This window comes from Acyrthosiphon pisum, chromosome A1 (genome assembly GCF_005508785.2).
Source record: "Acyrthosiphon pisum isolate AL4f chromosome A1, pea_aphid_22Mar2018_4r6ur, whole genome shotgun sequence".
Classification (NCBI taxonomy): domain Eukaryota; kingdom Metazoa; phylum Arthropoda; class Insecta; order Hemiptera; family Aphididae; genus Acyrthosiphon; species Acyrthosiphon pisum.
The window spans coordinates 61,690,850-61,709,066 of record NC_042494.1 but is presented as its reverse complement, the minus strand read 5'-3'; the positions used below and the strand labels follow the sequence as shown (position 1 = coordinate 61,709,066).

General features: G+C 27.9%; 3 protein-coding genes across 5 annotated transcripts in view; all 3 read left to right on the top strand.

Moving 5' to 3' along the window:
• Positions 1–18,217, top strand: part of LOC100159027 — a 302,306-nt gene that overhangs the window by 244,336 nt on the left and 39,753 nt on the right. The window lies entirely within an intron of this gene.
• Positions 736–8,771, top strand: LOC100163103 (5-oxoprolinase). The gene is made up of 23 exons (XM_008188146.2): positions 736–938; positions 1,783–1,964; positions 2,026–2,217; positions 2,284–2,531; positions 2,733–2,895; positions 2,962–3,047; positions 3,114–3,303; positions 3,367–3,627; positions 3,701–3,823; positions 3,891–4,092; positions 4,187–4,406; positions 4,487–4,625; positions 4,701–4,872; positions 4,947–5,055; positions 5,878–6,025; positions 6,102–6,214; positions 6,276–6,549; positions 6,616–6,860; positions 6,925–7,036; positions 7,098–7,322; positions 7,392–7,635; positions 7,943–8,040; positions 8,127–8,771. The coding sequence occupies exons 2-23, from the start codon at positions 1,803–1,805 to the stop codon at positions 8,274–8,276; spliced, it is 3,876 nt and encodes a 1,291-aa protein (XP_008186368.1). The 5' UTR covers positions 736–938; positions 1,783–1,802; the 3' UTR covers positions 8,277–8,771.
• LOC100161787 (UDP-glucuronosyltransferase 2C1) lies at positions 10,493–17,146 on the top strand. 3 transcript variants are annotated; one of them, XM_008188156.3, is made up of 5 exons: positions 10,493–10,968; positions 15,002–15,239; positions 15,304–15,896; positions 15,972–16,414; positions 16,477–16,777. In XM_008188156.3, the coding sequence occupies exons 2-5, from the start codon at positions 15,002–15,004 to the stop codon at positions 16,775–16,777; spliced, it is 1,575 nt and encodes a 524-aa protein (XP_008186378.1). In that variant the 5' UTR covers positions 10,493–10,968. The 3 variants fall into 3 exon arrangements, with proteins under 3 accessions (XP_008186378.1, XP_029343209.1, XP_029343210.1); XM_029487349.1 differs by lacking the exon at positions 10,493–10,968 and adding an exon at positions 13,944–14,182; XM_029487350.1 differs by lacking the exon at positions 10,493–10,968 and having other exon boundaries at positions 16,477–17,146.

Genomic DNA, 18,217 nt, shown 5'->3' with positions numbered 1-18,217 from the left:
TTGACTCACGATGTATAGAAGATATCTTCTCTACATCGTGGTTTGACTCATCCGAATGAATTTGATTTCAAAATAGGTTGTAGCATGTCCGATGGCAGTGGCGTTATTACGGGGTGGGATTCGAGTGTCGTATCCCCCCCCAAGACATTTTTTTTAAGACTGGTTAACTACATTTACCTATGAACTTCTTTATCTAATAATATATTTTTTTTATTATTGATATCAAATGCCTCGGCTAGCTGGCAGTCACGGTCTTAGAATATCTTCTAAGACCGTGATACGGACTAATAATATCTAGCACCGTTTAAGATATACCCAAGGTGTTATATCAATAAACCTTGGATATACCTATCTACAACCGTGATATCTAGTAATATAAGTCCGTGCTTTATGTACTACATGTAGTAAGTAATAAGTATTAACTACTTTAGTTTGTGGTTTATATTACAGTAAAATCTGTGCTAGGACCTACAGAACAATGGTTTTAATACTATACTGTAATTGATTTATGGCTAAAATTAAAAAATGAATTATTATATTATGTAAGTTACATACAATAATTTTATCTTCTATTGTACGTTAATTCATTTTGTAAAACGTAACAACACTGTTCAAAACTCTCATGACCCGCGAAGATAAGATTAAAAGACTGCTAAGTTGAAAGTACAAGAAATTAGTGAGTAGATACTATGATATCGTAGAACAATATATATATGTATGATATATAGGTACTTATATAGTTATTCACTTATTTTCATAGACCTACACAACCTCGTTTATGCTAATAATATAGTATTTCCAACATTTCGTGTTTACTATTATTTTAACTTAATAAACTGTTCATTACTATTTGATAATTTTCCTAAGATTCGCAACGTTTTTAATATTTCATACAATCAATAACTGTCATTGGTTTTTTGGTTTCCATTCAACCATCAGTAAGTTTTATCTAGTAATTAAACAAAAATTAATTTTGAATATTATTCTGAGTTTCGGCCACACCCTTTTACTAATCTTATGTTTACTAATATTAATATATGTTACATGTTTTTTTGTCTGTCATCATCTTTTGGAGAAACATTTTTGCTTTAATTTTTGACTTAGATGGTGGTTTTTATTTAAAAATTTAATTTAGTTGGTTGTTGGTACTTAGGGGGAGTATAGGTAAAAAATGAAACATTCCCAGTAGGTACTTTTCAAATTATTAAAATATTCAGAAAATATGCAAAATCAGTTTTGACAAAATAGATTTTGTTTTTTCCTGAGTACCTAACACAAAAACAAATAACAGTAGATACTTCAATTTTGTACAAAATATTTATACTAGCATTTTCTGTAAAAAGTATAATTTTAAAAATATTTTGACTATTTTTGAGTTATTTATAGACAGTTGAAATGTTCGATATTTTTTCTAATTAATCTTAATGAAAAAATTTCGCTCATAAGTTATTATTATTCCTATTTTTAAATATTAAAGATATATTTGCACAGATTTATTTATTATACAAGCATTTGAAGCTCTGTTTTTATTGATACATTTTAAATAATAATATATATTACATAACAACTTTATTTGTTCGACTATTTTTAAAATTATATTTTCTATTTCATCTTAATATTATTTAAGTCAGTATTATTTTCAATGTTTCAATATATTGAATATTCAATGTTTATGTTTTTAATTATTTTTCACAATCATTTATTAAAAAACTGCTTTCAGATTTTTGAACAATTCATGACATACTTGCCTCGTAATTGAAATATATTTTAATTTTATTTTAGGTAATTTCAATACGAGTATCATGGGAGGTAAATTTAAATTTTCAATTGATCGAGGCGGTACTTTTACAGACATCTATGCTAAATGTCCGGATGGAAAAGTTCATGTTATGAAACTTTTGTCGGTTGATCCAACTAATTATTCAGATGCTCCACGTGAGGGCATAAGGAGAATACTAGAAATAGTAAAAATCTTTGATAACACAAAAAAAATTGTTTCTTAAAAAAATGTACTTAATTTTCTAGGAAACTGGAAAAAGCATGCCACAAAGTGAGCCAATTGATAGCAGTTATATAGAATGGATTCGAATGGGTACAACTGTTGCAACAAATGCTCTCTTAGAACGAAAAGGTGAACGTATGGCTCTGTTAATTACTCGTGGTTTCAAAGATTTATTACATATCGGAAATCAAGCTCGACCAAAAATATTTGATTTAGTAAGGATATTAGAATTATTATTTCTAGTACTTTAATATAATTAAATAATGTTTTTAATTTTTTAGGAAATTGTAACACCAGATGTTCTTTATGAAGAAGTTTTGGAAATAGATTGTAGAGTAATTAATTTAAAGTGTGAAAAATGTGATGAGCTAACTCCAATTTGGAGTGATAAGCCAATTGTCCAAGGTGTCACTGGTGAAGATATACTAATTTTAAAACAAATTGATGAAACTGCACTAAAAAATGACTTAACTTTATTAAGATCTAAAGGAATTAATAGTATTGCTGTAGCTCTAATGCATTCTTACACGTAAATAAAATTAATATTGACTTATTTTTTGTTTCTGTAGTACAAATATTAGGTCACTATTTTTTGTATTTTTGAGTTTATATATATATATATATATATATGAACAAACAATTATTTTAAAGTAAAATAATAATATTAACATTTACCTATTATAATATTTAAAATTTTTTTTTTTTTAATATTTCTTGTATTTATATATAGTTATAATGAACATGAGCGTACTGTGGGAAGAATAGCTAAAGAAGTTGGTTTTGAACATGTATCTTTGTCCCATGAAGTAATGCCTATGGTAAAAATTGTACCACGAGGATATACAGCTTGCGCAGATGCTTATTTAACTCCACATATTAAAAAATATGTTAAAGTAAATTTTTAATATTGATATTTTTATGTATACAAATTAATACAGTTATAATAACATTCTATTTAGGGATTTGCTTCAGGATTTAAAAATAATTTAAAAGACATTAATATATTATTTATGCAAAGTGATGGTGGACTAACGCCAATGAACAGGTATAAAATATCAGGGTATCATAAGGTATAATAGTTTGCATGTTATTATAAATAAAAAAATTTTAGTTTCAATGGTTCAAGAGCTATTTTGTCTGGTCCAGCGGGTGGTGTGGTTGGATACACAGCAACTACTCCTTATAAGCCTGTTATAGGCTTTGACATGGGTGGTACATCGACTGACGTTAGTCGCTATGATGGAGCTTTTGAACATGTTTTTGAATCAATAACTGCTGGTGTCACGATTCAAGCCCCTCAAGTATAAAAAGTTAATTTTTATCCAAGCTATTTTATTTAGAATATTTTTTTTTTTTTTGTTTAGTTGGATATAAATACTGTTGCAGCTGGTGGCGGTAGCAGATTATTTTTTAGATCAGGATTATTTGTCGTTGGACCTGAAAGTGCAGGAGCTCATCCAGGACCAACATGCTATAGGAAAGGAGGTCCATTAACTGTTACTGATGCTAATCTGGTTCTTGGTAGACTGTTACCTGAATATTTTCCATTAATATTTGGCAAAACTGAAGACATGCCATTAGACAAAGAAGCATCTTTGAAAGAATTTGAAGCCCTTACTAATGAAGTATAATATAAAATTATTAACTAAAATAAGTTGGAAGATTGATTTATACATATAGTGTAATATATGAATATAGGTTAACAACTTTATAAGACTTCAATCTGAAAGTTCGAATCTAATGACCCTTGAAGAAGTTGCAATGGGATTCATAAAAGTTGCCAATGAATCAATGTGTCGTCCAATTAGAGCTCTAACTCAGGTAAATTTCAATTTAATAATGTTATTTATTATTATTTATTAATTTTATATTTAATACTTATTCGCAGGCAAGAGGATATGACACCAGACAGCATACACTGGCCTGTTTTGGAGGAGCTGGTGGACAACATTCTTGTGCTATTGCACGTTCTCTAGGAATTGGGCGTGTGGTTATTCATAAATATGCTGGCATTCTGTCTGCCTATGGTATGGCATGTGCTGATGTTGTTCATGAGGTTCAAGAGCCTTGTGCATTGACATATGACATTGGTAAAAAATCAGTATACATCATGTCTATAGCATACATTACATTGGAACATATTATTTAAGATAATGTAGTATTTTACAATAATTTTTTTATCAGAAAACTTTGAGTATTTAAATGAACGAATCACTGTATTGAGTTCAAAATGTATTGATGAACTAAAAAAACAAGGATTCTCAGATAATCAACTTCACACTGAGCCATTTCTACATTTAAGATATGAGGGTACAGATTGTGCTCTTATGTGTTCAGCAAGTCATGATAATTCAGTGAATTCTAGCACAATTCATGGAGATTTCTTAAGTGGATTTCTTACAAGGTTTTTATACTGTTGTGTAATATTTATAATATTGTAATTAATATGTCATTATAATTATTCAAATTTGAAATATGTTATAGATACCAAAAAGAATTTGGATTCATTCTATCTGGGCGTAAAATATACGCTGATGATATACGTGTAAGAGGTATTGGTAAAACATTGTTAAATATTGACAATGAAGAAGACGAAACTAATGAACCTCTACAAATTGAATCAGTAAGTGTTTTTAACATTTTAAATTATGTTAAATATACAATTTTAAATTATCTTATAATTAATTTTACATTTTAGGTTAAACAAGTATATTTTGAAGACTTGGGTTATATAGATTGTAACATTTACTTGTTTAACAAGTTGCGTAAAGGGCATATTATTAATGGTCCAGCAGTGTTAATGGACAAATTGAGTACAATATTAGTGGAGCCTAAGTGCAAAGCTATAATAAGTAAATCTGGCGATATTGGTGAGTTTAAATGTATTCAATGTAATTGTATTTTTGTTTTGATTTGTTTTTGTTATTTTTATATATTTTTCTAGAAATTGAAGTTAACTGTGATACGCTTACTAAAATTGGGGTTGAACTTGAACCAATCCAGTTAAGTATTTTTTCTCATAGATTCATGAGTATTGCTGAACAAATGGGAAGGTAAAAATTTTTTTTTTTTATTTAGTAATAGTAACCCTTAAGTAATCCTTATAATTATAATTGAAAAACAAATTTATAACCACGAAAAAATCCTCAAACTTTGTTTTACAAAATATGCACTTAATATTTTATATCATAAAATTTTATTTTATTATAATATATTATAGACAATTTTATTTTTTAAATTGTTTTTATGTTTATCACGTAATACATGTTGGTTTACCAAAAACTTTGTAGAAGCTAACTGGGATTTCACAAACATTGCAATACAAACCATTGCAATTGGCTTTAAAAATATATTTAAGTTGGAAAACATAAGTCTGTACACAACTCCTAATTAGTAATTGGTGTTTTTACTTTAGGCATTTTAAAATTATGAATAAAAATTATATCAAAGTTACACTAGATACAAAAACTGATATGCGACACATAACACCGACTGATCAGTTTTGGTCAAAATACTCTAACTACATTCATATGGTATATTGACAAATTATTATTTCTGAATGGTAATTACCTATTTTAATTTTATCGATATAAATTGCACTCCAATTTTTCTTTTTTATTATACACTTCATATTCAAAAACATAATTTGACACATTTATGTAAACAGAAAAATAGAAAAATAACCAAAATATGCAAAATGAGGTAAAAAGTTAGAATATACTTAATATGTCAACATAATGTTATTTTAATAAGAATGATCTAAATCGGGGACAATTCTTATCAAATTTCAAATAGCCTATTCTAAAAAATATATACATTTACATATAAACCCGTTTTCTAATTATCAGTATTCATAACCTTTTTAAATATTTTAGAATACTTCAGAGAACGTCAATATCAACCAACATCAAAGAACGTTTAGATTTTTCATGTGCATTATTTGGTCCAGATGGTGGATTAGTATCGAATGCACCTCATATCCCTGTGCATCTAGGTGCCATGCAAGAAGCTGTTCAGTATCAAGTAATTTTTGATTTATTTATTTATTAACTATTAAATTTAATATAGTAATATAATATACAATTTAAAATGTTATTAGATTAAATCAGTTGGCAATGAGATTAAAGAAGGTGATGTGATTCTAAGCAATCATCCAAAAGCAGGTGGTTCTCATTTGCCAGATCTGACTGTGATAACTCCTGTATTTTATCCGTGTGTACATAGAATTAAGTATTTTACTAAGTTATTTACAGTTTTTATTTTTATTCTGTAGTGGTCAATTAAAACCTGTCTTTTATGCTGCAAGTCGGGGACACCATGCAGACATTGGGGGTATAACACCAGGATCAATGCCTCCACATTCTAAATCATTGTCAGAAGAAGGAGCCCAGTTTAAAAGTTTCTTCTTAGTCCGCAGTGGACATTTCTGTGAAGAAGAAGTTACCAATGCTCTTATGGCTCCTGCTAAGGAGCCTGGATCTTCTGGCACTAGAAACCTCAAGGATAATTTATCAGATTTAAAAGCACAGATTGCAGCAAATCAAAAAGTATTTTAATATTTATATATTATTTTTTTTTAAATAATTTTATCTACAACAGTATTTTTTACTTAGGGTATTTATTTGGTCACTGAACTTATAAATTCTTATGGATTAGATGTTGTTCAAGCATACATGGACCATATACAAAAGAATGCAGAAATCGCGGTTCGAGACATGTTGAAAAACATTGGTAATGCTAATTTATTAGCTTATGGGTTGAAAACATTGGAATCTGTTGATTATTTGGATGATGGATCCATCATAAAGCTATCAGTTCAAATAAATGTACAAAATGGAGAAGCTATATTTGATTTTAGGTAATTTTAATGTTTTACTTTTGACTTTAATTTCAATATTCTTTAATTTAATTATTTTTTATAGTGGAACTAGTTATGAAGTCTGGGGCAATTGTAATGCTCCAAAAGCTATTACATTATCAGCATTAATTTATTGTTTGAGAAGTATGATTGGTTATGATATACCACTAAACCAAGTAATTTTCAATTTTACTAGTTTAAAGAACTCAGTTACATTTATTTCCTGTTGTTTATAAGGGTTGCCTAAAACCGATCAAAGTAATTATTCCTTCTGGTACTATACTTGATCCATCAGAGAATGCTGCTGTTGTTGGTGGTAATGTATTGACTTCACAACGTATTGTGGATGTTGTATTAAAAGCATTTGGTGCCGCTGCAGATAGTCAAGGTTGTATGAACAATATAACATTTGGCCAAGATGATTGGGGTTACTATGAAACTGTTTCTGGTGGTGCAGGAGCTGTAAGTCACAAAACTAAATTGTGATTTTCTGAATATCTTAATGAAATGTTATTAAATATTAATTATTAGGGTCCTACGTGGAATGGCCGTAGTGGAGTTCATACTCATATGACAAATACTCGTATAACAGATCCTGAAATATTAGAAAAACGTTATCCTGTTTTTTTAACTACATTTACATTACGTAACAACTCTGGGGGTAACGGCAAATATTGTGGTGGTGATGGAGTTGTGAGAGAATTACAATTTAGATCTCTAGTGACTTTGTCAATACTGACTGAAAGGCGATCTTTTGCTCCTAATGGAATCAAAGGTAAAAATATACACTTTAATATTTTTATTTATTAATTTATTTTAAATACACGCCCGAGGGCATTTAGTACAGAATTATTAAATATTTACAAGTTTGATAAAAAATATGCATAAAATAAGTGTCTAACATTAAATACAACAATATTAAGTAAATAGATTTGCACTCTGGTTGAATTAGTTAGTATACAATATATTTAAATAGAAATTTAAATTTTTGCTATATATTATAAGAATGTATTCTTTTTCTAGAAGATAAATAATATTTTTACTATGAAACATTTGTTGAAATAAAATAAAATCTTTTACAGGAGGTGAGAATGGGCAAAAAGGTGAAAATCTATTAATAAAATGTGATGGCAGAAAAATTAGACTAGGTGCTAAAACTGCAGTCAACATTAATCCAGGCGTAAGGTTTTTGATAACTTATACAAATGATAAATTTAGTATGTTATGCAATATATTATTCTCTTATTCCATGTTCATTAATTTCAGGACACATTTTTGTTATTGACTCCTGGTGGTGGTGGATACGGACTGCTGTCTGATGATAACAAAACTGTAACTGTGACGAAGCCTATTTGTAGCTCAACTTTAGAACGAGGATCCGGGTATAACTACCGTATGCTGCAAGAATCTGTTTAAAAGCAAACAATTTTTATCTACACATCTAATTTATCAAATTGCATTCATATTTGATCAGTCTATATTCTGTTATGTTTATTATAATTTTCCATCCAACTTTATGTCTTGTCAAACTATCTTATTGTTTCTTACTTCAAATAATAGTTCTATGGTTTATTATTCTTAGTTTTTAAATATTCTAAGTATTTAATATTAAAATCACAATCATGATATTTAAATTTACGTTGTTACCAAAACACTTTTAAAAGCATCAAACATATATGTGATAGAATGTGATAAATTTAATATATTATTTTTATACTAATACAATAATTTAAATAATATGTTTGACTTATAGTTTAATTTTAACGATTGTTAACTATTGTCAATTTATGAAAATTGTTCAATTCAACATCATTAATACATGCTTGTTTTTACTTAAGTTATAACACAATATTATTAATATCGAAATAGTTATTTAAATCATCATAAAAATATAGGTAGGTACTAATATTATTTATTTGTTGTCCTTTTGGTACACTGTTTTATTCAACCTTCTTCTCAAATATTTGGTCTCCTGAAAGGCTGTCCTATTTAATATTGTTGTATGATAAATAATTTAATTAAATGATAAAAAAAAAAATTGGAAAGTAATGGGAATTGTCCCCTTGTTGTGATGTTTCCTGGTTAATAAATAACAATAATTACTTACAGAAATAAATTGACAGTACCTAGTATGTAGTAAGTATACAGCGGATATATAAATATACAAGGATTATATGAATATAAAATGTATAATTGAGAAATATTAAACATACAAATTCAAATATATAAAATATAATTAATATATTATGCTATTTTATTATGTTATTAAATTAATTTATGAAATAAATAGGTTGAAATAAAAATAATACTAACTAATAACTTACTTACTATAGATAAAATAATTGACAAATCAAATAATGTTACTTTAAATACTAATTTCCTATAGACAATGACATTAGCAGGAGTGTACAACATATATTTTGATTTAACAGATGAGATAAAATACCAATTTATTTCTAAAACCAATTGGGTTTGTCTTAAAATTTAAGCACTTGAGAATTTTAATTTTCAGCTGATCAGTAATATTATTTTAACAGAAATTGTAAATATTAACTATTTTCTATGGTCATTGTTTTAAAAAATCTACAAGTATTATCATATCCATAATGAGGAATTATTTTTAAGAGAGTGTCAGCGTCATATTTATTTTCTCTTTTAGACTCACATGTAACATAGATAAAACACTTTCACCTAAGATCGTTTTTATGTTTTTTACTAATTTTAGAGTAAAATTATGTATTGACTCAAAATAAAAAAAAATATTGTAAATTTAAATTATGTTAAAATACTTTTGAGACAAATTTAGACAAATCGACTTGTCTTACCCTCAAAAATATTATTCTTTTGTTTTTATAATGGGTAATTTTACTCTTAAGATTACCCAGAAATATAAAAAAAAAAAAAAGTTCTGTGTAGATGTGTTCTATCTATATAACGCGTGGGTCAGAGAGCGAAAACACACATTGTTAGTTGTTACAACGTAGCAGTGTTTGGAAGGAACGGATTTCTGGAACATGTTCCTTTTTATAAAAAAGAATGAGAAAATGAGCTAGTTCTTTTTTTCAAGGATAAATTATAAAATTGTTCGTTCCTTTCTTGCTCAAATAATTTACACGGATATGTATGTAATGATTGAAATTAAGACATATTTATTCTCAATGTGTATAATGTATATTGCTAATTAGTGATTGTTAACGAGTATTGACGTTAAGACAATGGACATAAGTTGGCCAACAATTTAATTTTGAAGAAAATCTCATATAGTAGAATTATAAAATTAAAGAAGTATGCATATGAAAAAAAAATATATTAATGTTTAAATAAAAATTAATTCCAAAGGAACGAATTCTTTTTTTTTTTTGAAGGAATAGGGAACGGAACAAATTCTTTTTTATAAGGAACTTGCCTGCAACGTAGTGTTTGTAACTAAATCTGACACCCTCTGGCATTTATTTAAGGCACCTAACAAATTGATAACTAGTTTTATAATAATATATAATTATTTCGATTTTAATGTTTACATATTAATTGATAATATACAACTGTAAACGGACTAATAATTAGGTACAATGTACATTATAATATATTAATATTTTACTTATTGATCAATGTCCTTTCAAAAATGTTTTAGTAATGCATTGAAATAATTTTAAATGGACATACAAGCACTATTCGTCTAATCCTGGAGGCTGGAGATTTCATTTAAACGTTTTTAATTTGTTTAGTGTTGTATCTATATGTCATAAATCATAATAGCATACCAGCTGTGTGGCTGCATACGTCGTACAGACGCACAGTTCAACAGTTGTGTAAAAAAATAAATCCATAAAAGATCAAACAAGTTCGAAAGTGTGATACAAAATTTAAATAATTTAGATTTAACGCCATGACTGTTCTAGGTTGCCTACCATGATCCACAAATCACAGTATTGCAGTAGTACTACCGTCTACCTATATAGATTAAAGATTTACTTTAGTAATTAGTAAATCGAAATCATTCTTGTCGAGTGCAATTCCTATTTTTTAAATTCTACCGACGGCATTTGGCAGTCCGCACTCCTCAGTCGGCACTAGGCACTCGTCGGTGGTGTAGTACTTGCTATTTAAAGTAAGTGTATATTGTACGATAATTTAATTTAATCGACATAATTTCATAATATAACGAAATATTAATTGTTTTTTTAAAACCCTATTGCATTAAAAGGGCAGTCTGTTTATTGTGTGCATGTACCAGTTTATTAGTTACATACTTAAATGTAATCAGTAAAAATCATTTGAACAATATTTTTAATTTCTATGGGGTTGGTAGGTATATTATTACGAATACTTATGATTGTAACCAGGTCGGGGCTACTAACTGGATATTGTTAATTTTCTACTTACTAGTGCCAATAATCAGTCGTTCCACAAGTTTTACAATTGGTAATTTTATTCATCAAGCAAATGATATAGTAGGTAATTATTGACCACAACAAAAATCGCCTTCCGGTATTATCATTTTAATGTATTTGATAATAATATTATACTTACAACACATTGACATAATATAATAGGTATTATAATATAATATAATATTTATATTATGTCAATGTTACAACACGATTATAGAATATTACATAAAGCCGTGTCCAGTTTATGAAATATCTATCCTCTATCGACGTCGACTATCTACTCTGTCGACGTAGTACAACAAGTACCTATATTTTTATCTATCTATTATCTACTATCTAATATCTATTTAAATAAAATGGTTATCTGAGATAAATTATCTAGATCATTTTTTGTGACAAGATTTTTTATTTTAGATGCTAGGCGAAGCGAAAAGAACGTAGTGATTTTTACAATGATGTGTCATGTGTGTTTTATTTTTCTATCTATCATCAACTTTTGAGGCAGTATAAACTATAAATGTACAGATTTTTGACTTCAGCATTTTTCTGTTAGAAAAATTCAAGGCTGGGAAAGTTAACGATTTTTTTTAACTCGTTAAGTTAAGTTATTTTAAAATAATTAAGTTAAGTTAAGTTAAAAGTTACTCGTATTTTTTTTCGTTAACTCGTTAAGTTAAAAGTTAAATTTAAAAAAAAAGTAACTTAACTTAGTGTTAAGTTAAAATTTGCCAATTTGCAAAAATAAAAATTCCAGACACATAATATGGTTTGTTAGATAGATTTTCTGGTATATTTCTACTTTACACCTTTTTTTTTTTGATACTTATGTAGTTAAGTACGCTGAAGACGATGGTGAAGTCAGAATTTGGGGCTCAGACTTAGTTTCGAAGTTATGACACTTCAAAGTTAGTATATAATACGTTTAATAACTTATAAATGTCGCGTCTCCAAGCGGGCCCAGTTGTGGCCCAGTGGTGGTTTACACAGCAAATAGGGGGATATTTTCGATTTTAATGTCCGAGCGAGCGTAGCGAGTGAGTGACCACGCTTGCAATAAACGTATACTTTAAATACAATATTTTTGAAAACCTATGTTCACCCGTGGTGGTTTACACAGCAAATAGGGGGATATTTTCGATTTTAATGTCCGAGCGAGCGTAGCGAGAAATCAAGCATTATAGGTATTTAAGGGTTATTATATAAAGTTAAAACGTCAATTGGCTATAACTTCGAGAATAACTTCGTGCGCCAAATTCTGATTTCACCAACATTTTTTTCCCCAAAAAATGACTAAGTCCCCCCAAAAAAAGGGGTGTCCCGTAAAGGAGAAAAGATCCGTTTTTCTTTACGTCCAAGAAAATTACTGGGGAAATTCAAATGATACATCAAAGTAAAAACACATTCAAAAATTTGCATTATTCTTCGGTCGAAAATTAACTTAATTTAGATATTTTTGAAATAAAATTAACTTGAAGTTAACACGTTAATCTTGAAAAAAAAGTAACTTATTAAGTTAAAAGTTAATTTGAAAAAAAAAGTAACGAGTTAATTAACTTAACGTTTTAACTTAATTTTAATTTTTAACTCGTTAATGCCCAGCCTTTGGAAAATTAATCCATTATTGGTACTTTAGAGATCATAGCTTCGCAGTCATTTTCAAAATCGTTGGGAAAAATAAAAAAAAGGGAATTTTTCACTAATTTTTTTTTTTTTTGAACAACTCATAAACTTATAACCGTAAAAATACCGTAGACACCGATATTATCACCAAATGTAAAAATATTTTGACTATTATTGAGCTATTTATAACTCTGAGAAATATTCGGATTTTTTTCAATTATTTTCGATAAATAATTTGTTGGTATTTCGCTCCACCAAACAACTCGTCAGAAAATGTAAACCTTATACCTTTGTCTACCTTTAACAAAATAAAAATTACCGGAAAGTAAAATTACATTTTTTAGAGCGTTCAAATTTAAAATTTTTACGAAATTGTATATTCACCCATAAATTAACGAATTCTCGTCAATTGATTTTTTATATTTTGTTGTCGGTCAGTAACTCAAAAATGAATACCTAACATTATAAGACACTTGAATTTTCACCAAATGTTTATATTTGCATATTCCATACGCATGATAACATATATGAAAAATATTTTGTCTCGTATTGACTATTTAAAGCCATGAGAAATCTTCTATTAAAATTTTCTATTAATTCTTTTAAAATTATTGTATGATAGTTATGTATAAAAAAGGTGGGCAAGTGGGTGTAGCTCATCTTTACAGTAGATTACAAGTGAGTAACTGTAATGGATGATTTTAAATTTTAAATTCAATGATATAATATCATTGTATACAAAGAACAATTCTGATCGAAGACGGTCAGTCAGCCGTCAGCGTATGCTGTATTGCCGTATAATATATTATATTACTAAGTATATTAATGATATTAATGATATTATTGTGAATAATGTAATTGTATCTTGTTTTAAATTTTCCATCCTCAGCTATAAAAATTGAATATTTTATAAATTTTTAACTACAAAATCATATTTTACTTTTAAATTTGATACATTTTGTCTAAATTCAAACTTTAAATACTTATAAAAAAATGTGTGCCTATATATTTTTAATATTTCCTATTAAACTATTTTTATAATTTAAATTTTATTGAGAATTTTAAAAATTGAACTCCCGAATGCACCAACAAGATTTACATTCCCATCGAACAAGATAGTGTTGAAGAAAATCGAAGCAATTTTTCTGCCCCAAACGGTGGAGAAACGGACACAAAGATAAAAATAAAAAAAACACACCACATTGTAAAATCAATACATTCATCCCTCCGCTCAGAATCTAAAATGTTGTTTACTGTGCAAAAAAACTTGAAGATTTAATTCAAGGTTCATCAAAAATTGTTATAATATAGGTACGTTACAAAAATATTAAAAATAATAGGAACATATATATTATTAAAACGATTTTTGTTGAGTCAAACCCCACGACCCCTCCCCCCCTTGAGTACGCCCCTGCTTATATCATAGAGTTATACTTATATATATTGCCTTATAGCCTATAATAGCATAAAATAAATATATACTCCGGCCCACGAGAGTCCATACGTAAAACGCGTATCGATATAGGCGTAATACTCGACGTCTATTTTCTCTCACCGTGCTGCCATTCCCACCATAGATCAAAGATTCCCACTATTCGGCAACGTGCCGATGCTCAGTGACGGACTAGTTTTTACGTATGGACTCTCGTGGGCCGGAGTATAGGTTTAATCATGGCTTGAATATAGGTAGGGTATACTATGTGGATATAATATGAAGTACCTATATTTAACTTATTTAAACCACGGGTATAATAAAATGTTAAAATACATATACCTACTTATTAGGTACCTGCCTAATATAGACTGACCGACTGGTTACCAATTTACTTACTTTATATACGATTATTTATTTATTTATTGAATATAATACGGGACTAGCCCAATTTAAATGTACATTCACAAAAAAATAGAGAGAAAAAAATTAATACAGCATGATACAGTATTATAGGTAGACATCTATAATATATAATTTACTTATTTTAATAACAAAAAGATAATATAACAAAAATACAGTTTAAAATAAAAAAATATAGTGGATTATTTATCGTAGTTGTCTTTCGTTTTTAATTACCTACCCATAACCTGTTATATATTGCTGAAAATATTAATTTTTTGTAATTTTTTTTACAGATGAAGTATTTTTTCTTTGTACTTTTACTACTTATGTATGTTAGTCACTGTTCATCAGCTAATATATTAGCATTTTTGCCTACATTTGCTAGAAGTCACTATGGCGGATTTCAACCATTGTTGAAGGAACTTGCTGTAAGGGGTCATAATGTTACAGTCTTATCGCATTTTGCTCTTAAAAATCCACCACCAAATTATCACCATATTGATGTTTCAAAAGAAAGACAGAATGACAATAGTAATTATTTATTGGTTTTATCAGTTTGCTTACATTTACACAGTAATTTATTTTTTATTTCCAGATTTTAGCATATTATCTATTGCACCATACTTAAAGCCATTGGTTATTCCTATTGGCACTTTGTTTTTTGGGAGTCAAATAACATTAGAAACATTGAATAATACAAAAGTTAAAGAATTTATTCATTCAGATGGCTATCAGTTTGATGTTGTAATTTTTGAAAACTTCCAACATGAATGCTTTGTATCAATGAGCCATAAATTTAGTGCTCACGCTATCCAATTATTCCCAGCTACACCAATCGCTTTTACCTCACAATGGTATAGTCAACCTTTTAATCCTTCTTACATTCCAGATCCTAATTCTGGATACAAAGATCAAATGTCCTTATTTGAGCGAACTATAAATTTCCTTGTAACGTGTCTCCAATTTTTTTTGTTTCCAATATTTTACATGCCCAAACAAAATGAAATCATGTTGAATTATTTTAATTATACTGGTTCAGAATTTAGACCATCGTTGGAAGAAATGACGAAAAACATTTCATTAACACTAATTAACACACACTTTACTTTAGGAACAGCCAGGCCTCTTGTTCCAAGTTTTATAGAAGTTGCTGGAATGCATTTAAAGCCTGCTTCAAAATTACCCAAAGTAATATTATATTACAAAATATTATTTCTCACTAATTAATTCATGATGTATGTTTTTAATGTTAATTTAATTCAGGACTTACAAGAGCTTATGGACAACTCACCAGATGGAGTTGTATATTTTAGTTTTGGGTCAGTTGTCAAAGGCAGTCATTTGCCCAAGCACCAAGTAGAAATGTTCTTGCGTCAACTAGGCCAAATTAAGCAAAAGGTCTTATGGAAATGGGAATCAGATGATTTACCAGAATTGCCACCAAATGTAGTAGTTAACAAATGGTTCCCACAAGTCGACATTCTTGGGCACCCTAATTGTGTGCTTTTTATTACTCATGGAGGTATACATAGTATAGAAGAGGCAGTGTACTATGGAGTTCCGATGTTGGCCATATCTATTTTTGGAGATCAACTGTATAACTCGATAATGATGGAATCTAGAGGAGCTGCTATACGCTTAAAATATTCAGAACTTAATGAAAATCGTTTTAGCGATAATTTACACGATATGCTTAGTAATATATCGTAAGTGAATTTTATTGATACAATACTTTTATTAAAGTATCATAATACTTTTTTTATATTAGGTACAAACAAAATGCAATAAAGTTATCTAAAATATTTCATGACCAACCAATGAAACCATTGGACAAAGCAGTTTACTGGATTGAATATGTTATACGCCATAATGGTGCACATCATCTGAAAACGGCTGGAAACCAACTTAATTGGATCCAGTATTTATCAATTGATGTAATGCTTGTGCTCTTATCAACTATGTTTTTAATTTTAATTATTTCATTTTATACCATGAAAAAAATGTACAAATGGTTCATTAGGTACCGTAAACACCATACAGAAACTAATGATGATAAAAAAGAGAATTAATATGTAAACAATTTTTGTAGTTATTATTAAGTAAAATATCATAATTTGACAATTTGATTGTAATTTAAATCAACGATAATTGGAACTTTTTAGGTGTTTTCTTCTTACATGTTAATTTAACTCTTGGCCTATAGTCTATATAAGTAAAACAAAATTTTATTGTGCTCTCTAAAAAGCAATATACAATATTCAAAACAAAAATTCAAGAAATTAAGTAAATATACACATTTGAAGTTTTTAGCATTTAGCTTAATAAAGCTATCTATGTAAGTTTTAATTTTGTTGAGTAAAAAATTTTTTATTTTAATAATTTGTACATATAAATATTGTATTTTATGGTTTTGTAATATACTAATATTATAAAGTTTATTTTTGATTTTCTGCAATTTCTTTATGGAGTTTTATTAATTAATAATTTATAACTATTTATTTACTTAATAATTTACTAGAATGTACAATTGTCTTAAATAAATAGTTTTTAGTTAGTGTGTAATTGAGCTTAATAGTTTAAATCATTAAATGAGTTTCTATTTTTATAAATTTAACATGTATCATTGTTTTGTTGTTTTGTTGTGTAGATTTAAAGAATTATAATAAAAACTAATAAGTTCCATACCTACTATGTACTAAATTTCAATATCCATTTGGTGAAATTGTAGAAATTGTATCCATATTGCATAATTGTGTGATTTGTAAAAAAATAATTTCCGTTTCGCGAAATGGATGATATTTCTCATCAGAACATCAAATGGATGCAATATATTAAGTAGGTACTTAATAATAATGTACTTGAGGAAAATTCAAAATATGGCATACATTAATACTAGGGTATGAGCATAATTAGATGGATTTCTATCTATATAATTATAGGTGGGAATTTAAAATCAAAAGAGATTAGAATAGATTAGATACTCTAAAACCTCTCCCCTCACCGCGGTTTTACCAGTGATTATAATATGATTTTATAAAGCCTATACATTTTAATATTTGGTAATTATGAAACACTTAACAATATTATTAAATAATTATTAAAAATTTAAAACAATCATCTTATAAAAATTATTTTATTTTTTTATATTATGAATTATAAATACCTAGTTGGAAATATATTGGTTAACCATGTTGGATTTGATATATTTCATTCAAGAGCATGCAGTCCATGATGTGTGTTTTTTATATTTAGATTCAGAGTGGAACGATGAATGTATAGATTTTACAATGATATGTGATTTTTTATTTTTTTATTTTTTTTTGTGGCTGTCATCACCTTTTAGGACAGTAAAAGTGCTTGGATTTTCTTCAACAGTACCTTTTCTGATAGGAAAGTGAATCTAGTTGGTACTTTGGGGGGTCAAAATTTGAAATTTGAAATTTCCAATAGTTTTGAAAAGCGCCGTGAAAAACAAAAGAAAAATTAAGGAAAAACGGGAATTTTACGCA

Excerpts from the sequence above, each read along its gene's own strand:
- LOC100163103 (XM_008188146.2), top strand. The coding sequence starts at position 1,803 with ATGGGAGGTAAATTTAAATTTTCAATTGATCGAGGCGGTACTTTTACA. Across the intron at positions 6,550-6,615 it reads AGATTGCAGCAAATCAAAAA|GGTATTTATTTGGTCACTGA; the intron begins GTATTTTAATAT and ends TTTTTTACTTAG. Across the intron at positions 7,323-7,391 it reads TTTCTGGTGGTGCAGGAGCT|GGTCCTACGTGGAATGGCCG; the intron begins GTAAGTCACAAA and ends ATTAATTATTAG.
- LOC100161787 (XM_029487350.1), top strand. The coding sequence starts at position 15,002 with ATGAAGTATTTTTTCTTTGTACTTTTACTACTTATGTATGTTAGTCAC. Across the intron at positions 15,240-15,303 it reads AGAAAGACAGAATGACAATA|ATTTTAGCATATTATCTATT; the intron begins GTAATTATTTAT and ends TTTTATTTCCAG. Across the intron at positions 15,897-15,971 it reads CTGCTTCAAAATTACCCAAA|GACTTACAAGAGCTTATGGA; the intron begins GTAATATTATAT and ends AATTTAATTCAG.